Genomic DNA, 20,715 nt, shown 5'->3' with positions numbered 1-20,715 from the left:
CCTGTAGCCCCCTTTCAGCACTGGAAGGTGCTGGAAGGTCTCCCCGGAGCCTTCTCTTCTCCAGGCTGCACACCCCCAACTCTCTCAGCCTGTCCTCGCACTGGAGCTGCTCCAGCCACGGACCATCTCTCTCTTTCCAGAAGTTAGTGGTTGTTTTCCCGATCTAGGCTGTGTGCGCTGCCAAAAGGTGTGTGCTTTGAAAGTGAGATAACTGTACGAGACAGTTGCATGAAATCCCTGCGGAAACAAGTGCTCCAGTTCTTAACCATGAATCGACTCGGTGAGGTCATCACTATGTACCTTGGATGCACTGATCTTCCTGTGGTTAACCTGATGCGAGTGCCAGAGCCCTGTTTTTCCTAGGACTGTACAAAACACTAGCAAGAACACAGTGAAAGTGCACTTAGCTTTCTTTTTGTTAATCTTTGAAAACAAAGTGAGACTGAAATGTATTATGCTATAATTGCAGGATTAGCTTGGAGATCACAGCTAGCAACAACTGATTTGCTGGCAGGAGTAGGCACTCAGCTTTTCTGGAAGTATTTACTGCATGAACAGCTGGTTCAAGAGGCAGAATAATTTAGTAGCCTGATTACATTGACTTAGTCCCTAAAAAAAAAACAAATGCAAAAACCCACTAAGTTTTTTTTCATATTAAGCTGTAGGTGTGTCTAAAGGGATAACATCTTTTACACATTTATGCTGTTTGCCCTGATGTAATGATCAGCTATTACGTGACTGCTTTCTAGTGATCATTATAAATTTACTGATGACACCTTCTGGGATGCACTGAAATTTTACCCTAAGAGTTTCATAATAAAAAGTAATTAATGATAGGCATAGCTTCCTTCTAAATGAAAGTCATAATTTGTATTAGATCACGTGGAGGGAAGGTACTTATTTATATCATATTGAAAGTAAGTAGGGAGAGGAGTGATGTATTGCTTACTGGAGGGAGGCAGTGAAATTGTAGGAATAGGTGTTACTGTTGGTGTGCAAAACCTCTTTAGGTAAAGGAGAAAGTGAAATATCTTCATGATAGTTTGAGAACTTAACATGTACAGGATGACAGCATTTTGCTGGTTAAACTTTGTGATTAGTGGAGGAAGTATGAATTATCTTTCCGATTCTGTCCTGGATTCCTGTAAGCATGTGGGCATTAACATCTTCAGTTTTTCTGAGCTGATAAGGACAGTGGTCCCGATGAAGTGTTGAGTGGTAGGCAGGATACTTGGATTTTCTTGACTCTTCTAGTAGAGAGGTGTGAAGCCTGGCTGGTGTAGCCACAGTACAGTGTGGGTGGTTTTGAAATTTTTGGTTTGTGTGGTTTTTGATGGGGTTTGGGTTGGTTTGTTTGTTTATTGTAGCTGCAGTTACACTGGCAAAACTGCACTTTTGACAGTAGTTTGTTACTGGTGGAGGGCGTGATGGTTTCTGTTGCACCAGTACAAACTGCAATGTTACCATTATGTGCTTGCATACACATTAGAGGTGCCTTAGAGGGATTCTAGCCTCTCGATTTCCTCAGTTCCGTGGTGTAAATCAGCATTGTGGCTAGCCAAATGCTTTATGTGCAAGTACAGCCAAAGTTCTTATTTTTCTTTTGTGCTCTGTATCAGATCTGATGCCTTCATTTATCCGTCACGGTCCAACCATTCCAAGACGAACTGATATCTGTCCTCCTGACTCCACTTCTTCTGCATATGCATCTGGTGGAGATGGAATTGTTTCCAGAAACCAGAGTTTCCTTCGAACTCCAGTGCAGAGGCCACCTCATGAAATAATGAGACGTGAAAGCAACAGACTGTCTGCGCCTTCCTATCTTGCAAGAAGTTTAGCTGATGTCCCTAGAGAATATGGCTCTTCCTCCCAGTCCTTTTTAACAGAAGCTAATTCTGTTTTGGAAAATGGAGATGCCGGTGCCCGTTGTTATTATTACGATCATTTTTACGATGCCCAGAGGAGACGTCAGTTAAATGATCGCGTACATGAGGACTACAGGTATTATGAACACAACAGTGATCTCTTCCAGAGAATGTCACAGAATCATGGAAGGCACACTTCAGGTAAGTACTGATACATTGCTGGGGTTTTAAAATATGTTTTTTATAGGACTTCAGGTGCAGAGGTATGTCTGGGTGATCAGGGTCGTGTTTTTAGGAGTTACGCTGTGTAGGACAGAGCTGCTTTTTAGTGACATTTCTGTGATCTGAGTACACTGCATGTTCATGTTCCTTAGAGTCAAGAGTTTGATTGCGTATATCCAGAAAGGAAAAAATATACTTAAACCATTATTTATTAATTAAATAAATGTGGTAAGGTTGAGCAAGGTTTTTTTTTTTTTTTTAATGCCAAACATATATACAACTCCTTATGACAAAGTTGATTCAGTTGCTAACAAGGAATTTTATTCATTAGGGGACATCTACATTCTCCTTATGTAGAGAATAACCAACAGCTCTAAATTACATCATTGCCATTTTATTTTATTTTAATTGTTATTGTGTTATTATTTAATTTTATTGTGTTAATTTGACCTCAATAATTAAAATAATTTACTATAGTCAAAAGGCAGGAATGACTGCTTTGTGTAATTAGCAAATTGACATAGAGTTAGTGGTGAAATTGACTTGATTTTTTTTTTTTTTTAGCTTGTAATATAGTTTGTAAATATGCCTGTTTCCCCCTCAGATTCTCTGGAATCTTTGTTTTCTAATGGAAGAACAGCATAAGAAAGAAGAATCCATTAAATATTACTTTAACAAATATTTTATTATATCTGTTAAGTAATTCTTTGGTGCAGTGCGCTGTTGTGAATCTGTTGGTGGAATAAAAAGTCTGGGATTACAGTATTGCCCATAGAAAGGTGACCTTAAAAGTAGAAAAATTGGCTGGGTTGGAGCACTGTACATACCGTGAAAACTATGTTCAAGGAGGAGTTTGAAACAAAACATTTCAAACCTGTAAATGATGCCCCTTCAATATGAAAGGTTTGTTAGTTCGTCATGACTTGTAATCTGTAAACAAAATAGTAAATAGTCTCTAGTAAAATAAATCTCCTGTCTAGAAAAATAAATCTGCTGGGAAGAATGTCAACATTAAGGCTGCTGACCTTGTCTGTGGAATTCTAACCTGAAAATGCTTTGTGAGTTTTTTTACTACAAAAACATTTGAATGACAAGTGACAGAAGAGTAATGCTGGCATGGCTGCTGTCAGCCAGTAAATTCTGAAAAGCTAAGACTTGCTGCTTTCTCCTCATTTATTTTGCTGAATGCTAATACATCTGATCTACCTAGACTTTGCATGGCAGTCCTCCATCTCTGTCAGCTGGTGTTCAGCCAGCAGTCATTAAACATTTACCTGCTCCAGATAACGAGCACGTGTTAGCATGTGCTGGGGTACTGTAGGGAGAAGAGGCAGGAGGGGAGGATTTCATGAACGGATCCATCAATTTAACATTCAGAATTACTACAGTCATGGTATGCTGAGGAAGACTTCAAAAAAAGGTGCTGCTGCTGTGTGGAATTGAAACAATGTTAAGTGGAAATGGAGCTCTAGCTCTTAGTTTGAAAGTGGAGTTTAATCTAGCAAATGTTTAAAACAAGCTGAAAGTGGTGCTTTACAGCCATATTTTTCTCAGTTGTAGCAACATGGATTTCTTTCTAAAAAGACTTTTTTTACCCCCATTTTTCTATGTGGCCCCTTAGCTGCTGGAAATCGTAAAGGAGCTGCTGATATTTGGCTGGTCTTTGTCATTCACTCTCATATTTTTACGTTTAATAGTTTAAACAAATTCTAGACATATTTTGTAATGAGTGAGTCTTGTGCACTTGTAGGGAGAGACAAAAAGCGAGCCCTTTGTCTGCCAGAGTGTTTCCCTTTTCCTCTTTTTTTTTTTTCTTTCATCTCAGCATGGAATATGAACTCTAGTTTTCACTGCAGTAAGAATATTGACCTACGTCCTTAACTTCAGTACATCTTTTCAGGAATTGCTGTTACTTTTTCTCAGTAAAAGAATTAAGTGTTCAAAAATAAGTAAACTTTAGAATTTCTTACCTCTTTCATCTCACCATTAAGCTTCTTTTTATTTGAACCATCCATTGTCTTCAAACCTTCAGTGTTTTCTGTGAGCTACACTGATCTTTTTGTCATTTCTAGTTCCTTTATTTCCTGCATTTCCAGAGTCCTGAGGGCAGGCTTTTTACTTTTATTGTCTTTGTCTGAATTGCTTTGTCCTTACACATCTCCATTGTTGTTTCTAAATGTTTCACTTAACCAAAAATTCTCCATCAGGATAATGGATGACAAAATTACCTCATCCCTAGAGTTCCATTGTGTAAGTCTGTTTATTAGCTAGAACCTGGGAATTCTGCCTTCTACCCTTTTCCTCCCCTCCCACCCTCCCTCAGAAGGTCCCCACAGTTGGTTCTGTTATGATTTGGGTTGGTTGCTACAGAAATGTTGGCTGAGGAACACAAGGTTTACTGGCCGCTGATGAGGGGTGTTTCATTCGGTGTTGGTTACACCTCAGATGACCTCTGAGAAGCAGAGGTCTGAAAGTGAAGAGGTGCGTGTGAATTTCAGCTTTCCTTCAAAATAAAGATTCTCCTCCTCATAATTTGGAGAGACGTTGAAAACATGTTCCTATTGAGATTTTCATACTCAAAATATTCAGCAAAGTATTGAAGGAAGGTCCCATAATTTTTCAACAGTGGGTGGTGACAGCATTGGTATGTTCTTTCATAGGCATTTCTCCTCGAAGTCGTGTTTTCTCTCTTGGTATGACTCAATTCTCCATGTCTTCCTCTCCATATTCTCATTAGATTTGTTTTTAATTAGCAATCTAGTGCTGCTGATTTTCATGAAAAATGTCTTCAGTTGAGATATTTTCTAGTTTTGTATGTTTAGCTACCTCTGTGGCATTTCTTGAAAATATTTTTTTTAGTGTCCATTTCAAACTTAATTCTACGAGACTTTACCTGTCTTTCCTCGCCATCTCTTTCCTCTCTTCTAGGTTAAAGGTTTGGGGAGGTCTGTGGTTGAAGTTATATCTACAGTATAGATTGGAACTAACTTGTAACCAAGACCTCAGAGTTTTTTGTACCTGTTTGAGCGGTAAGCTAAAAAATCCTTCTGTGTACATGAAAATTGCTGAGATTAAAATCGCAATGTGAAGGGACTTTTCTGGTGGTGGATTGTTAGCAGTTGACTGTGATGTCAGAGGAGAAAAACAATTAATTGTAAACAGAGAATCCGGTGCGCTTTAGTGAAAGTAGGTTCACCTCGGGTTAAATTGTACCCCTTAAAAATTGCAAACTAGTATTTGTGTTTAAGAGCAAAATAAAGAAATACAAATTATTAAATGAAACCTATTTAGAGCTAAAGTAGCAGGGCTTTTCTTTTTAGGTGTGTAACTTCACTAATTTTTAAACAAATGGTAATTCCTGTCCTTTTCGTCTTTTGTGCTGATTCTGCAGTAATTTGTTTGTAGCACACTCTTCGAAGCTTTCAAAGTACTTCCTGGCATTTCCTACTTGTGAATTTGTGCTTACTCGAACACTTCATTCCTTCTCCCAAACGAGGTACTTGCGCTCAGGAAGTACCTTCAGACGCTTTGGAACGGGTTAGGAAGGCCTAGAACCTGCAGACCTGTCTAAACAGCAGAGTTACTGAAACTTCTTTTTGTTATTTTATTATTACTTATTCCCTTAAAATTAAACAGTTTGTTCATCTTCTCTTCCTGTTCTTCATCCTGGTTTGATGAGGGGAAGGGAGAGGATTTTGGCTTTCTGAAAAAAGGCTCTCAAGACAATCGGCCTAATTAAAGACAAACATGAGGGCCTTTTGGCTAGATTTGTTCTTTAACACTTGGAAATTTGGCTGAAGCTAGTTGTGGGGAGTTCATAGGCTCTAAAACCTTGCCTACATCAGCACTGGATCTGATAAACAAAGTCAGAGACTTTCTCTTTGGTATTTTTGCTCCTTTCCCTTTATGCTGGACTGCTCTGGTGATGATTTTTCTCCTGTGCTTTCTACCAGGCAGACCAAAGAACTGCCCTTTGCTGACCTGGAAACCTTTCCTCCTAGGAACCTGGAATTCTTTCCAGGTTGTGAAAGCATTTATGCGTTATCACTTATAGTTTTCTTTGTTCCATACTAATGGAACAAACCAATCAGAGCTTCCTTGATTGAAGAGGATAGTACATATTTTTCACATTTGTGACATTATTAGCTTAAGATACATTTTTAAGAGAAGCATATTAAATGAAGGAACTCTTTGCATTGACACCTTATAACGCACTGGAACGTGGTGCTCCACGTTACAGTTTGGGTGCTGGTGTTAGGACACCCTGTTGTTCAAGGTGTTGAGAATAAGATTGAATGTAGGGCCTGGCCTTACTGAAAACTCTGAGTATTTTAAATCTTGTTAATGTGAGTAAGAAGTGGTTGCTCTTCCTTTGCATTTTCTATTTTCAAAGTGTTGAGAACATACCCTGTGGTACTCCTACGCAAGCAAACAGCATTGAACAGGATTTTTTTTTTTTTTTTTTGCTTTGTAATGGCATATCATGCCTCATGGCCTGGTTGACAATTAATTCAAGACCTTAAACTGAAGGTACTGTATTTTACAAGCGAAGGAAAAAGCAAAGCCACAATGTTCAGTATTGGTGTTCTTTAAAAGCAACAGTTAAACCAAAAAATACCCCAAACATGTACCAGGGTGAAACAGAATTAACAAGTGAGTCTAGACAAAGTTCCAAAGAGGCAACCTGAAAAGGATTTACAATTGCATGAATTTAAATTCATTGTTGACCATTCTTGAGATTTGATAGTGGCACTTGGGGGAGTTTATTAAGATCGGTGGTCATTCTTAAGCAGAGGAAAAGAGACTTTTAACTTTTGGAAAAAGCGGGTAATTTAAACAATTCTGTTCCTGGGGAAAGCAGGAAAAATGAGAATTTCTGTCTTACAGATAGAACAGTATGGGAGGAAGAAAACCCGGAGGAGTTACAGTGAAATGGTTCGACTGGTCTGATTTTGTTTATCCTGTGGTAGAGATCATATCCTCCATCGAGAGGAAAATCACCAGTTTTACACTAGATATTTTGATTAAAAAGGTTCAAGTTGTAAGTTTTGTGGTTTTTTTCTGTAGATACTTTTCATTGTGCTGTGTAAATCTGGTACCAGCCCACGATTCAGGGAGTATCCTTGGAGTGTGCAGTAAAATCCTGTGTGAATCTTCGGGCTGCTATGAAAATGCTTTAGGGCTAAGACCTGACCTGAAATTTAAACACAGAAGAGTATCGTACCTGGGCAATGCGGCACAGAAAACTTAGTGCCCACAATAAATGGTTTTAGGCTGGCTTGTAACTTTCTTCTTTAGTTAACACTTTGGTACAGATCTCATATGAACTTACTCTTCAAAATGAATATTGGATGTCTTAAAACTTCCAACACAGAGAATATTTCAATATGATCCATGATTTTTAAGGGGAAAAAGGCACATGAAGACTACACACAATAGTCTCCAACCTGAAGTATTTGCAACCGTCTGTTTATAAATCTGGCATTTGATTTCATCATTAGAGCTTGCTAATTGTGGCTTGGAACACTGTTCAAAACTGGTAACTGCTGCAACTATCTAAGTTTATCTAATGGTACGGCTCTGCTTCTTCACATATGACGTCAAAATGGAAACATGAATGCATAAGGTATTTATGGTCGGTATTATTTTTGCTCTTTGCATCTTGGAAATAATAATAAAAAATAATCTGGCATTGGGAGAAACGACGTAGCTAGAATTAAATGATTGTGCAAACACAGAACTGCCAGTGTTGCCTTTCCAGTGGGTGTAGCACTGGTTTTTAGCCTGCTTCCTAGGTGGTTTCTCTGTGTAATCAGACTTCGGTTTTCCTTGCTCCCTGAGTCTAGCTCCCAGACTTCTCTGGCTTTTGTATGAAGAGCTACAGGCACTGTGTCAAGAGAACTTCTGATGCAGAGGATGGCTTGTGCAACTTTTAATACCAACTTCCAAATATGAGAAATTATTAACCTTTACCCCAAGGAATAAATATAGAAGTATTTGCTGCTGGAATCATGTAACAAAAATACAGGCATGTGCTGGTGTTTTTAGCAGTAAACAGGAAAATATATTTATGCCTTTGTGAAAGTTCTTTCCCCCAGTCGAGTTTGTGTGTTCAGCTCTTCTGCTAGTGGTGCTTTAAGAGTCGCTGTTTATACGTACGTGAAATTCCAACACAGCTGTCCAGTTAATTGGAGAAAATACTGAAGTTGTTTATCCAAAGTGCAATACTTTCAAGAAGCTCACATGTTTGTGTTTTGTCACAGGAATGAAAACAAAACCAGTGACAAAACTGTAGCTAGGGTCTGAAATAGTTTCCCTGCTAAAGGTCAGGAAGCCTCTAGGATGTTTCTTCTCACTGCAAGTAAAGGTCTAGGTTGCTTAATCCTCCTGAGAGATGGGAGCTGTGCCATGAATGCAGCCAGCGACTTTCCTTTATAAAGCCAATAAACAGGTAAGTGCTGTAACAAGAGGAAATACTTGAAGGCCAGATAGTCCAGAACACCACAAGGCTAGAAAAAGATTTAGAGATGAGCACGGGTGTTTTAAAGAGCAGTACTCAGAAGGGAGTTTGTGAGATTTTTTTTTTTTTCATTTATGTTTTATTTATTCAGTTATTTTGGAGCCTGAGAAATAGAACAGTTTTGCTGCTACTTCAGAATTACTGTTGTCTTTTTGAGTTACTGACCACACCTGAAACCTCTTTTTAATAGTATGCTTTAGATGAGATAGGCTGTGCCTTTCCCTTCCACTCTCTCAAAAAAATAATCACACCAAAAAATGTTCTTTCTGAAAAACAGAAGGAAATGGGTGTATTCCTCAGTCAGTAAACGTGGTGCTTGTGATGGAGCCGCTTCCTGACTTCTAAGAAAGTGGAAGAAGTGGCTCCCATACCCCTTCTTCTGGCCATGGGAAATAGAAACACACAAACTCTGATGAATACTGTGATTGTGGGATTAAAAGATAATTGGAATTTCTTTAAAGCCCAAGATTGTTTTACTGTAGAACTGTGGGCAACTGAAGGTAACTACTTAAAAGGACTTAAAAAAGAGAGTTGAATGTGGGCCAGCACGTCTAGTAGGCTTCCAGGGAATGGAAAGAGACCTGCAGAATTCTTGATTATGTCACCTGGATTTTGTGGTTGGGGTTTTTTTGGGATTTGGTTTTTATTGGGTGGGTTTTTTTCAGTTTTCTGTTATTACTGTTACGGCTTTTATTTTATCTAGCTTCCGAAGTATCTGGAGGATATAGAGGAAGGGAAAAGATGAAATTCTAATGATGGTTCTTCAGTGTATCTCTCAGCATCCAGCACACTCATTTTTATAATGTAAAAGCTGTGTGTTCGTTACAACACAGCAAAGGGCGCATGCAGGATCCTGTGTGGGCCCGGCTTTTCCATTTTCTCCTGTTACTGATGACACTTTTTGGCCATGATTGCACACATTTCAGTAATAGCAGGCAGCATGGTATAGTGCTAACCTTCCTGGTCCTTCCTCTCTTGGTTTACCTGGTCCTGCTGCTGTTCTTGACTGGTTAATCTGGAAAGTTTTCTTGGTATTGAGTGATTTTTCTACATAGTTGTAGTTTCTGACTGTAACTAGTAAAAGAAATGCTGTAGCTTTTTGGTAGATAAATAGTTTTGATGTGGCTGTATTAGCATATTAACAGAAACTGTTTATGTAAAGCTTTAATATTTGTAATCTTACATCAGTGCTCTCTCCTCAGCAAATTGAGACAGTAACAACAGTTTCATCCCTGTTGTGTATGCTAATATATGTCTCATTGAAAAAGCAAGAATGTTTTAACTGGCTTTGAGTGAAGCTCTCTAGTGAATCTGGAGAAGGAGGAGAACAAAATAAGTGAGACTTTAAAAGGAATAGCTAATTTAGAGTTGGTCGGACTTTTTTTGCTAACATACAAGTGCATATACCGTACACACCATGGTATTGTTCAAAGATCGTGGAGTGCCTCAGGTTGGGCGGGCGGAGGGGCGTTGACTTCGTACATATTGTTGGTTTGGGGTATTACTAGTTCAGGTAAACATTGCTTTCCCTTTTTTTTTTAGGCATTGGTAGAGTTGCTGCTACATCTCTAGGAAACTTAACAAATCATAGTTCTGAAGATTTACCTCTTCCTCCCGGCTGGTCAGTGGACTGGACTATTAGAGGAAGGAAATACTATATAGATCATAACACTAACACAACTCACTGGAGCCATCCGCTCGAGCGTGAGGGGCTGCCTCCGGGATGGGAGAGAGTTGAGTCGGCAGAATTTGGAGTGTATTACGTAGATCACATCAACAAAAGAGCTCAATATAAACATCCTTGTGCTCCCAGGTAACGCAGCTGCCTTCTCTTCTGTTTGTTTTTCTTAATCCATTTCAGAAAGTGCAACTGGTTTTGTCTTAACATATAACATGCAAAAAACTTCTTATTTTTAGAAGTAAGCTTTACTGGTTCTTAAGATTTTTTTAGAAGAAGTGTTAATTTTTAGGTTTTTGTCTCATCTGTTACTGTCTTAAGTTTAGAAACAGGATATTGTTCTTGACTCACTAAAACAAAGCAGCTATTCTCTTCAACTGTCGGTAAAACAAAAAGGTGGCTGAGAACAGAACTGAATTGTAGACTGAAAAGAAACTTGATCTGATGTTCCAGGAGACTGTCTGAACCAGTAGCCACGTATCATCTGAAATGTGAATTAAGTCTTGTCTAGAATGAAAATTGGTATTTTAGCTACTCATAATATGAAGTTAATGTACACCGAATCCACCAGTTAATTTCTGATAATCTATTTTGCTGTTATCCAGGAGGAGAAAGTTCTTTAACATTTGGCACAAATATAAATATATGAGGATGTCCTTTGCTATAAATGGAATAACTCTTTTCAGCTGCTTCCTGAATTTTTGTTCTAACATATTAAATGGTGGATTATTGGGCTGAATCAATACTTGCCTTTTTAATCTTTTAAAAACAGATAACATTTTTTGTTCCGCTTTAGTAGGCAGGTAGCGGGCACTAGGTGATGAGGTCGATGGTGAATTTTACAGCGTGCTAACAGCACAGAAATAGCAACAGAAAGTTGCTCTCAGAACAGGCCTGCTGAGGCAACATGCCATATTGCATCATCGGCCTTTGCTTGTATTAATTTGAACAATTTAATTATATCAGTCTGTCTAAGTTATTGCTTGGAGGTTACAGACTTTGCCTATCTTCCTTCCTACAGCGTTCCCCGTTACGACCAGCCTCCCCCAGTGACTTACCAGCCACAGCAAGCCGAGAGAAGCCAGCCTCTCCTTGTCCCCGCAAACCCCTACCACACCGCGGAGATTCCAGACTGGCTGCAGGTCTACGCCCGCGCTCCCGTCAAGTGAGATTTGTTTTGATCTATTTTTTCCCCTCTTCATTTCACTCCATGCATCGCGTAGAAGGAAACCAAATAAATAAGAGCTTCTTGCTGACAGTGGATGAGGAAGTTTTAGCAGATGTTCATCACATTAGTCTGCTTTGTTTTAGGCATTCCTTCAGATCATCACAGTCCTTCTGGCCATTCACGTGACTTGCAGAATGATTTACGCAGAGTTGAGGATGTGATTTACTTTCAGTGTATTTGTGAGAACAGTACCACATGGTTTATAAAATATGGGAAATATTTTTAGGATTTTAATGTATCTTAATCCTTTTTTGAAAAAGACGTACAACTTCTCCTTCGCAATTAAGAATTTTGAATACAGACTGAAATCTATATTTCTGTTCAAGAACGTTAATTAAAAACTAAGTGGTAGTAAAAAGTCATTTTTTCAAAGAAACTATGTGCCCTGTTCCACTTGGTGTTTCTGTGGTGAGCGTTCCTAGACCTACGATGTTTTTTGGATTTGAGTGACCCCATTGAGGCTCTGCTGGTGGCTTAATCTTTCATTAGACTTCTTCCCCCAATCAACACTTCTCTTGGCAGGCGAAGTGAAACTCTCACTGAAATGCAATCCTGATGTGCTAGTTTTCTTGAGAAACTATCACCAGCAATGGCTTCAAAGAGCTAAAGAACGACCAAGGTTTTGGCAATCTGTGATGATGCTTTAAAAAAAAAAAAAAAAGCTGCAGGCCCCGGAAAACCTGCAACATCACAGCATGTGATAGAGCTTTGTTTTCTTGTATTGCCACCTTAACAGGAAACGGCCCTTCTGTTGAGAATGAGCGTATTTTAATAAACGCCCTTGGCCAGAACATTTGAAAGGATCCACCAGCGCAGGGCAAGCTATGGGAAATCCTGCAGCAGCTGGATTCAGCTCATGATGAGTGGGAAAGGAGCAGAGCTGCAAGGGTGTTGCTCCCTCAGTAATCACGGGCTTACAAAGATCGTTGTACTTGGCAAACCTTCCCAAGCAGCAGCTTGTGGTCCACCCCCCTTTGGAGTTTGATCTCCATGCTGACAAACAGCTGCCATTTGGTTTTTCTCACTTTTTGGGGAAAAGTGATTGTAGCAGTGCAGCCCTGTCGAGACTTGGGGTGACTTTAATACAGAAGCTGTTATTTAGGAAGTTGATAGAAGCTGTGGTTATTTAAGTTCTTAAAATTCCTCAGAAGCATCTTTGATAGTCATCTGTGTGTCGTGGTGCTCCTCTGATGCATACAGCCTTCTGAATATATCTTTTCAGTCTGTAAGGTAGTTTATCTGCATAAATTTCCTGATATTTTGGCTTCAGCCTCCACTTAAGTGAATATATTTTCTCATGGGTTTCAGTTGGATCAAATAAATTCCATGAGCTTCTTCTATTCTTTTGATAACTATAGTCCTCAGCTGCCCATTTCCAAGTTAAGAAAATCTGATTAGGAGTGAATTGTGTGTGTGTGTTCAGAAGCACTGGGAAGAAGCAGGAAATTAGGGGTATGTGGAGGTGATGTAACTAAGTCAGGGCTTTTTTTTTTAGCAAAATCAAGAGCATTAAAATGCCTGTTGCAGAGTGGGACTCGGATCAGACAAAATCAAGATTAAAACTGGGCGGGGGAATTGCTGTTTCCTCCCCTTGCTTAGGAGATTCTGCCGCTTGTCCTGTTCCTGCAGCTGGCCGGGCCTGTGCCGGGATGCTCCATGCTCCTCGGGTCCCCTTTGCAGGGTGACATTGGCACCCCTGCTCGCTTTGGGGCGATACCCCTGAAGTTCTCTCACACACGTCTCTGCGAGTTTAGGTAGGGTCAGGTTAGCCCAGACGCTCCCGCTAATGAGAACTGTGCTTCCCCTTGCGTCACACGTCGTTCCTGCGTCCCGTGTCCCCTCTGAGCCTGGGGAAGTGTGTCTGTTCCCGAACCTGGCTGGTCTCTCCATGGCTGCTGGCTCGTGTCACCCTGCCGGGCTTCTCCAGTCACCACGCTGAGGTGGAAGGAGACCATGAAAGAGAACAGCCCGTTTATTTTAAGCTGTGGTATGCATCTAGCTATCTGAAGTCATCACACCACTTCATTTAAGCGTGTGAGGGTAGGTCTGCACCGCGGGCTGTTAATGCATCCCCTGACGTGCTGACCGACACGAGCCGGGTCCCAGTCCCTAATCGCTTGGCCACGTAGGCGTCGGAGCCTGAGCTGAAGTAAGTTGTACTTCCCATTGCTCACCAAGTCTTGCTTTTGGCCCAGTGTATTGGGTTTTTCCTGAATTATTTAAATTACCAGCTCTTCAAGGAACATCCTGGATGCTGGTGTCACCTGCTTGGTATCATCCTGCAGCTGCTCCCCCACGGGATGTGGTGGTGGGACTGGGCATCTGGCCACGAGCTGGATGGAGACCTTCAATCCTATCGCTGGAGAATTACCATGATTTTGGTGAAGAACTTTGTTAGAAATACTGGTTTTCTACCAGGATCTTGGAAACCTTCCCCTACGACTGGCACAAAAAGAGGTCCCTTAAAGTAATGAAGAAAAATACTTTCCTGAATAGTTTGGATAGCTCATGTATAAGGTAAATATTATAGATGTTAAATTTGGGAAGTGTTGAACCACGCGTTTGGTATAAAAGATTATCAGCACTGGCTTGGAAGAATTTGTGGCATGAAAGCGAGGCACTGACTAACGTATGATCAAACATAGGATCCATTGTGGACCTGGACTCATCTGCCCAGCCTTCAGGGACCTTCTTCGGCTCTGAAACGAGGGAGGCTTGGAGAGGCTCATCTCACATTAAGTTTGTACCTAGCCCGTGGCAGCAGCTTCGGTATCGCAAGAGTCTGAGCAGAGGGGTGTGTTTGTATGTTTCAGAAATTGAGAAAAGTGTTAGGAGAACAAACAGAAATTCAGAATTGCTCCGTATTAAAAACTAAAAATAAAAAACCCAGCGCTGACAGCTTGTGTAAGGGAAGCAGCGCTGCGTGTGGAGTAGGAGAGGAGAAGCCCTACGGAGTGGGAGGTGAGATGGACTGTGCCAGCAGCTCTGTAACCCAGGAGCGTTGGCAGGGTCAGTGACACTCAGCAGCTTTCCTTGGACATCATTTCTCCCGCCTCGAGGATTGATGGGGTGCTCCTGCCTTTCTTTGTGGTGTTTTAACGTGCGGAGAGCGATGCGTGTGGCTTCTAACAAAGCCTGGCTGCGTGCAGCCTCCTTCTTGCTCCTCTTGGTTTTTCCTTGGTGAGCTTTCACCTTCTGCGCTGCTGGCTGGTGTCCGTTTCCCTCGTCAAGGACAAAGCACTGACAGTGTGGACGGCGCTTTGACGACCCAGGCTGCCGTATGTCGCCTTGCTCCACCACCAACTCCTTGTGACTGGTGGAAGTGGGAAGAAATCCAACAGTAACTGGTTGACTTCGTCGCTGAGCTTGTTTCCATCTCACGCAGGGAGCCAGATGCGATATTCCTCAAGGAGGAGTTGGGGTGGCACTAGTGTGTTCCAGGCTCTTGCCACATGTCACCAGGGGACCTCCCCAGGTCCTCGGCAGCTCATTTTTCCAGTGTGCAGACTAAGAACATGCAGGATTTTTAGCTGTTAGTGATTTCATCGCTCCCTCGACACCCATCCCACTCTCCCCATGGCAGGTAGATTGCTGCTGGTAGGACATCCCTGGCTGGTGTGAGTGCTTACAGCCATTAATTAGGGGCTAATTGGCTTCTCCCCTCCCTTGGTCCCCACCGATGCTCTCTGATACCCTCTTCCCTCCTCCTGTGGGGTTCATCACTCACAGCTGGTGACACACTGACTTAGATCATCGCTGCTAATGAACCCCGAGGGGGACGGTGTTCCAGAGTGCTTGTTGAGGATCCTTGGAAACAACAGTGGGTTGTGAGGGAGGGTTTGGGGTACTCTGCCTGCTGGGGTGTCGGGGTAAGCTGTTGAAGTCATTCCTTTTTTTCTGTGTTACTCTAATTTTAAAAGCTGTTTTACTGCAAAACCTCTGAGGCGTGTGGTGAATGGAATCGCTGGTTTAATGCTTCCAAAATGCGTTTTCTGCCTGGGTTTATTCTAACCAGTTAACAGGATCTAGAGTTTCTCTGAGTGACTCTGCAGTTCAGCTCTAAGTGATGTTTCTCCGACTCACTTTGAGACATAGCTCCCCATCTTTTTATCTTTTTTTTTTTTTTTAATTACCTTATTTCTTCTTATAAAACATGCTAACGTAGATTGCTCAAAATCTGACGGGCGGCTGTGCACCTTTCTTAAGGAAACCCCTGAGATGCTGCGCGTAGGCTGGCAGGGCGTGCAGATAATCCTCTTTTCTGTTGGAACAGATACGATCACATTCTGAAGTGGGAGCTCTTCCAGCTGGCGGACCTGGACACATACCAGGGGATGCTGAAGCTGCTCTTCATGAAGGAACTGGAACGGATCGTGAAGCTGTACGAGGCATACAGGCAGGCCCTCCTCACCGAGCTGGAGCACCGCAAGCAGAGGCAGCAGTGGTATGCCCAGCAGCACGGCAAGAATTTTTAAGCTATCAACTTTTTCTAATAGACTTTTCTGAGGACACGAAGAGCTTTAAAAGGTTTTCACACTTCAAAACTATGAAAAAGTGCTTTTGTTGAAAAGGCAGCTTATTTTTGGTGACGTTGCACCTTTTGTTATTATCCTCTTGAGTATTTTTCTACATGTATTATGTATTGTTTATAAAAATGAAAAATGTTTGTTAATCTTTTTTTTTTTTTTTTTTTTTCTTTCCATACAAGAACTGGTTTATTATTCTGAAAACCAGCACGGAGTTCAATCAGAGACTCGATTCTGGTATCTTTCCTAGCAGTCAGCTGCAGTATTAAGAAGCTGACTATATATTTTTTAAAGGGCAATAGATGCAACTATGTGAAATGTCCTGGATTCAAAACATTGTTAAAATCCGAACGAATCTTTCAGTGCATTTCCCTCGGGACTCGGTATCCCTCTCTTGAGAGAGGTCTGCTCTTTGTTTACAGCTTTAATGTCCAGAACGCTGACACCGTTCCTTTCCGCTAACACCAGCCAGAGGCGGATTTCATCAACCTCAAACAAGTGCTTTACAAAAGCGAAGTCCGAGTTGCCTTATTTTTTTACTTTAACACGTTCCTACTTTATATTTACTACTAGTTTTCACAGAAATTAGTCAGAGGGGAAATTCTTGTACCTTCTTAAAGACCAAGATTTTCTAATGAACTTTTCACAGGTGTTTAAATGCCAGGTAAATGCATTTCATCACGCGTGACCCATGTGGGAAGGGGATAGCGTTGTCTGACCAGCTCTCCAGCCAGCTGTGCCACACCATGGAGAATGTCAGGGATGTAACAACAATTTACGTTTTTTTTTTAAACGAGCTTTTGACTTGTATTAAAGGTTCCTTACCTGGGGAAAATTTTTAATTGTACAGTTACCCTCTCCAATATTTTCATTTGGTTCACTGATTGTCCTGAAATGTTATTTATGGATTCTTTTTTTAGTGCAATAAACATTGTTGCAGACAAAAAAAAAACCATTTCTTGTAAATCCTATTAATTCAATAAAAATCATTTTGTTTAATGAATGAAGGGCTGTTCAGCTGATTTTTTTGCCTTTAAATGATATTGATGGGGCCCCCAGTGAGGAGGGTGTTCCTGTCCGGGCGGAATAAAGCCGGTTGTGGTTGGCACCGTTCTCTGCAACACCCAGCCGCTGGCCCTGGGAGCGCTGCGCCTGCCTGGCGCTGTGCCGGCTTCGGTGTCGCCAAACACGTCTGTTCCACAAATCCTGACAGCGAGAGGGGGGCTGGACCTGGTGCTGGCCCTCGAGAGGGCTGCAGCCCCTCAGCTTTGGCCTCGCTTCACTTCAGAAGCTTTTCCTCCGCTGTTAAAAGGCGGAGAGTTGGGGTTTTTTGCCCAAAACCTGCCTTGACCTCCTTAGTGACAGGAGCAGGGCACAGAGGTGACACAGGGGAAGGAGCCAGGCTGGAGTATTTTCAAAATATCAAAGGGAAAGCAAGAATGTAAAAAACCCCAGAGGAGAAGCGCTCACCTCATCAGCCAGTAACTGCTTCCTGGATAACCAGCCTCTTAGGAACTGACAGCAAACTTTAATAGTTCTGACGATAAAAGAATAGAACTGTTGAACGCACTTTCTCTGCACTATAATGAATATATACAGACAGAAATACGGTGACACTCGCTCCGGTACATACACACATCGGTCACAAACGGAAAGGTTTGATCGTGGACAGACCGTAGCAGAAGTGCCCTGACAGTTCCGGATAAAGCAAGTGAATACATTTTTAATGATGGTTAGGTAATTAAACAGTTAATTGAAGAAAAAACTTGGTTACATGTTATAACTTGTTCAAGTATCTGAAAAGAAGTTGGCTTTGGAATAATGCTAAGCTCTGGAAGGTTTTTTAGTTGCAATATCGTGTAAATTATTATTTCTTCAGTGACTTCAGAACTAATTAAGAAGGAGAAAATAAGGCTTCATAAATTAGCTGGGCAGAACGCTGGCGATTACAAATTAAAAGCACTTTGTCTTTGCAGCAGTACCCATATGTACATATTAACAAAACGAAAAACATGCCGACACCTTGCTGTCAAAACACCGCGTTGTCGAACGAACACACCCAACCACCTTACACGTGACTTGTTCTCTGCTCTCCCCGCTCGGCAGCAGGAGCTCGTGATGGGGACGGGGATGAGAGAGTTGAACCGAGGAGGAGGAGATGTCCGTGCCCCGTTCATGCATCGATGGGCGTGCGCCGGGCTTACACCTTCTTCCTCTCCGAGGCCTCGGCTGGCTCCGCTTTCTGCGCGGGAAAGGCGTGGTGGTACAAATGTCTGTGCGTCGCTGCCGCGCTGTACAGTTTGTACAAAGCCTGGGGGGGGGAGAAAAAAAAAAACAAAACGAGTTACATTCTCTGTGACACATACGGGCTGTGCTTTTGCCTTCACGCAGCTGTGGTGGGGTCAAACCAGTCCTGGCATCGGTTTGCTTTGTGCACCAGCGCTGGATTGTGTCAAGCATCCAGCAGGGATAAAAGAAGATCGCTGCTTCATTCATTTACAGATGTCTCAGCTATGGGAGGAGCCCCTGCGCATTCCAGTAAATCAAGGACTACCTGGAGTACGACTAAGGGATGGAGGGGAGTTGGTTTTTCTTTCACACAGAGAATTTAATTCCTGCACCCTCAGTGTTCTGTTCTACACCACCAGGCAGAGCCGGGGTGCATCATGCAGAAGGCGCTGCTGTGGCAGGTGTACCTGCAGATGAATGTGGATTTTTTTTTTTTTTTCCTTCTAATTTTACCATTTTCCATTTGTATCCAGGTGCATTTTCCTGCCTGAGAGCAAAACCTGTCCTTTGCAAAGAGCAGCACTGAAGCCCAAGCGATGTGTGCAGCCCCTGGTTCTGCAGAGCAGCTGCTGGTCCCAGTGTCATTGTCACAGGGGCTCAGAGGGCGAGAGCTTGACACCGGGGTCAGCCCAAGCCGGCGCAGCCATTCCAAATTAAATTGTCATTGAGGGGGAAAATAAAATAAAATAAAAACCCAACCAAACCCGCCAGCTGCTGCTGGGGACCTGAAGGCTGTTGCGAGCTCAGGGCGGGGTGGGAAGAGGCAGAGGATGGGCAGGAATCCGCAGCTCGCTCCTCGTGTGCACAGGGGCGTTAATTCAGCAAGGACGGAGCCGCGGGCAGGGGCAGGGTGGGCGCAAGACTCTGGAGGTGTTTAGGGCGATGGAAGTGGGGCTTTGCATGCGTGTTCTGGGAATGCAGTGGACTGCTGGAGGAGACTTCATGCAGCTTCTCGGGCTTGCTTTCTTGAAAAATGCACCTTCACATCCTACAGACGCAACCTTGCAGCATTTTGTGCTCTTTTAGGCTTTTTTTTTTTTTCATGCCAAACCAGTCTCACGGACCTGACGATCGGATTTATTGAAGAGCTCCTCAGCAGCAAAGCCCCTGTTCCGCCTCTTGCTGTTGCACAAGCCAGAGCAAAGCGCCTGGACGCAGAGGTCCGCGAGCTTTCAGCTGCTCAGCGTTTGCGGGACAGCAAAACACCCCGCCTGGGCTGGCTGCTGGCGGAAGGAACGGGTTGATATTTAACTATTTTTTCTTTTTTAAAATGGCCTTTTGGACCTGTGAGAGCTGCTGCAAGTTTCTTAAAAAGAAAAAATTCCCCGCATAACTCCATGGGTGATGTGGACACTGACCAATGGAGCCGTCAGGCTTTGGTGACATGATAAAATCTGGAGCTTTTGTCACAGACCTGGCCGCACGGGGGTGGCACGGGATGAACACAGAAGCTCCGGCAGAGAGACGGGTATTTTTTGTTTTCATCAGATGCATACGAGGCTTTGCCTAAAGATCCAGCTGGCCTGGCCCCCAGCTCAGCGTTGTGTCCCCATGGCGCTGGTGACACCAGGAGCCCGGCCATCGAGGGCGGCTGGTGGTTGTCCCCCAGGATTCCCTGTGGGCTGCACCACCTCGGGCAGGGACCGGCTCCCCATGGAGATGCTCCAAGCCGGGCAAGAGGGGCTGTGCTCGGCCAGGGAGAGCAAATCTGCCTCCTGGGCTCTGTGTTCGGCTTCCTCAGTCCAGCACAGGGTGTTTTTTGCCCAAAACACAACACACCGCTTCCAGCCGCACACAGAGGCCTCGCCAAGCCCAAGGGCTGCGCCATGCCCGGTGCTCCAAAACAAACCGGTGTTTCCGTTTGACTTCTGAGCGCCAGAGGAACATCCCCAGCCAGGACTGACGGGAGAAAGATGAAAATCCCCATCGTCACAAACACGCTCTCTGTCCCAAGCTCTCCCTCCACTTGGCTTCCAGCCCTGCGTGGAGCGCAGCGCCCACGTTTAACCCCTTCCCCAGGCATCTGGATCACCGGGATCATCTGGATCCTGGTGCAGGGTCAGGATGGCAGCCGCCACGCCGAGCCGCCGCAGCCTGTGGTCCCAAAGGCAGCGACGCGGCGGAAATGCACATCTGGGTCTGAGACGTTTTTCCCCGGGAGCCCGTGGCTCGGCTGCCCGCGGGAGCCACGCGGAGTTGCATGCCGGGGAGATGGGGAGAACAAGAGGGACTTACCTCATTCGTGCTTCCCTGGGGAGAGGCATTGGGAAGAAAAGGGGGAGAAAGAAAAAGAAAAAAGCATCTCTGTGTATCATGCACGCCCACGGGAGCGCACGGTCTTCACGCCTCTGGCCACAGCCACTGGCTGGGGCCACCGCCGCCGCGTA

General features: G+C 43.1%; 2 protein-coding genes across 2 annotated transcripts in view; one reads left to right on the top strand and one right to left on the bottom strand.

Moving 5' to 3' along the window:
* The first annotated feature begins 1,624 nt into the window (after nucleotides 1-1,624).
* SAV1 (salvador family WW domain containing protein 1) lies at nucleotides 1,625-15,997 on the top strand. The gene is made up of 4 exons (XM_010081695.1): nucleotides 1,625-2,066; nucleotides 10,150-10,420; nucleotides 11,307-11,450; nucleotides 15,787-15,997. Exons 1-4 carry the CDS (start codon nucleotides 1,625-1,627, stop codon nucleotides 15,986-15,988), a joined length of 1,059 nt encoding a protein of 352 aa, XP_010079997.1. The 3' UTR covers nucleotides 15,989-15,997.
* Nucleotides 15,998-18,209: 2,212 nt separating this feature from the next.
* The window catches only part of LOC104467793 (atlastin-1-like), a gene marked incomplete at its 5' end in the record, with an annotated part of 18,791 nt that continues 16,285 nt past the window's right edge, over nucleotides 18,210-20,715 (bottom strand). The window contains 2 exon segments of the mRNA XM_010081696.1: nucleotides 18,210-18,350; nucleotides 20,564-20,578. Of these exon segments, the coding sequence (XP_010079998.1) occupies nucleotides 18,240-18,350; nucleotides 20,564-20,578 (126 nt within the window).

This window comes from Pterocles gutturalis, unplaced genomic scaffold (assembly GCF_000699245.1).
Source record: "Pterocles gutturalis isolate BGI_N339 unplaced genomic scaffold, ASM69924v1 scaffold39799, whole genome shotgun sequence".
Taxonomy (NCBI): Eukaryota; Metazoa; Chordata; class Aves; order Pterocliformes; family Pteroclidae; genus Pterocles; species Pterocles gutturalis.
Note: the sequence above shows the minus strand (reverse complement) of the source record. Positions and strands in the feature narration are given on the sequence as shown.

Bases quoted from the DNA above. Each gene is read 5' to 3' on its own strand.
- SAV1 (XM_010081695.1), top strand. From the start codon at position 1,625: ATGCCTTCATTTATCCGTCACGGTCCAACCATTCCAAGACGAACTGAT. The intron at 2,067-10,149 runs GTAAGTACTGAT...TTTTTTTTTTAG, and splicing joins TCATGGAAGGCACACTTCAG to GCATTGGTAGAGTTGCTGCT. The intron at 10,421-11,306 runs GTAACGCAGCTG...TCCTTCCTACAG, and splicing joins AAACATCCTTGTGCTCCCAG to CGTTCCCCGTTACGACCAGC.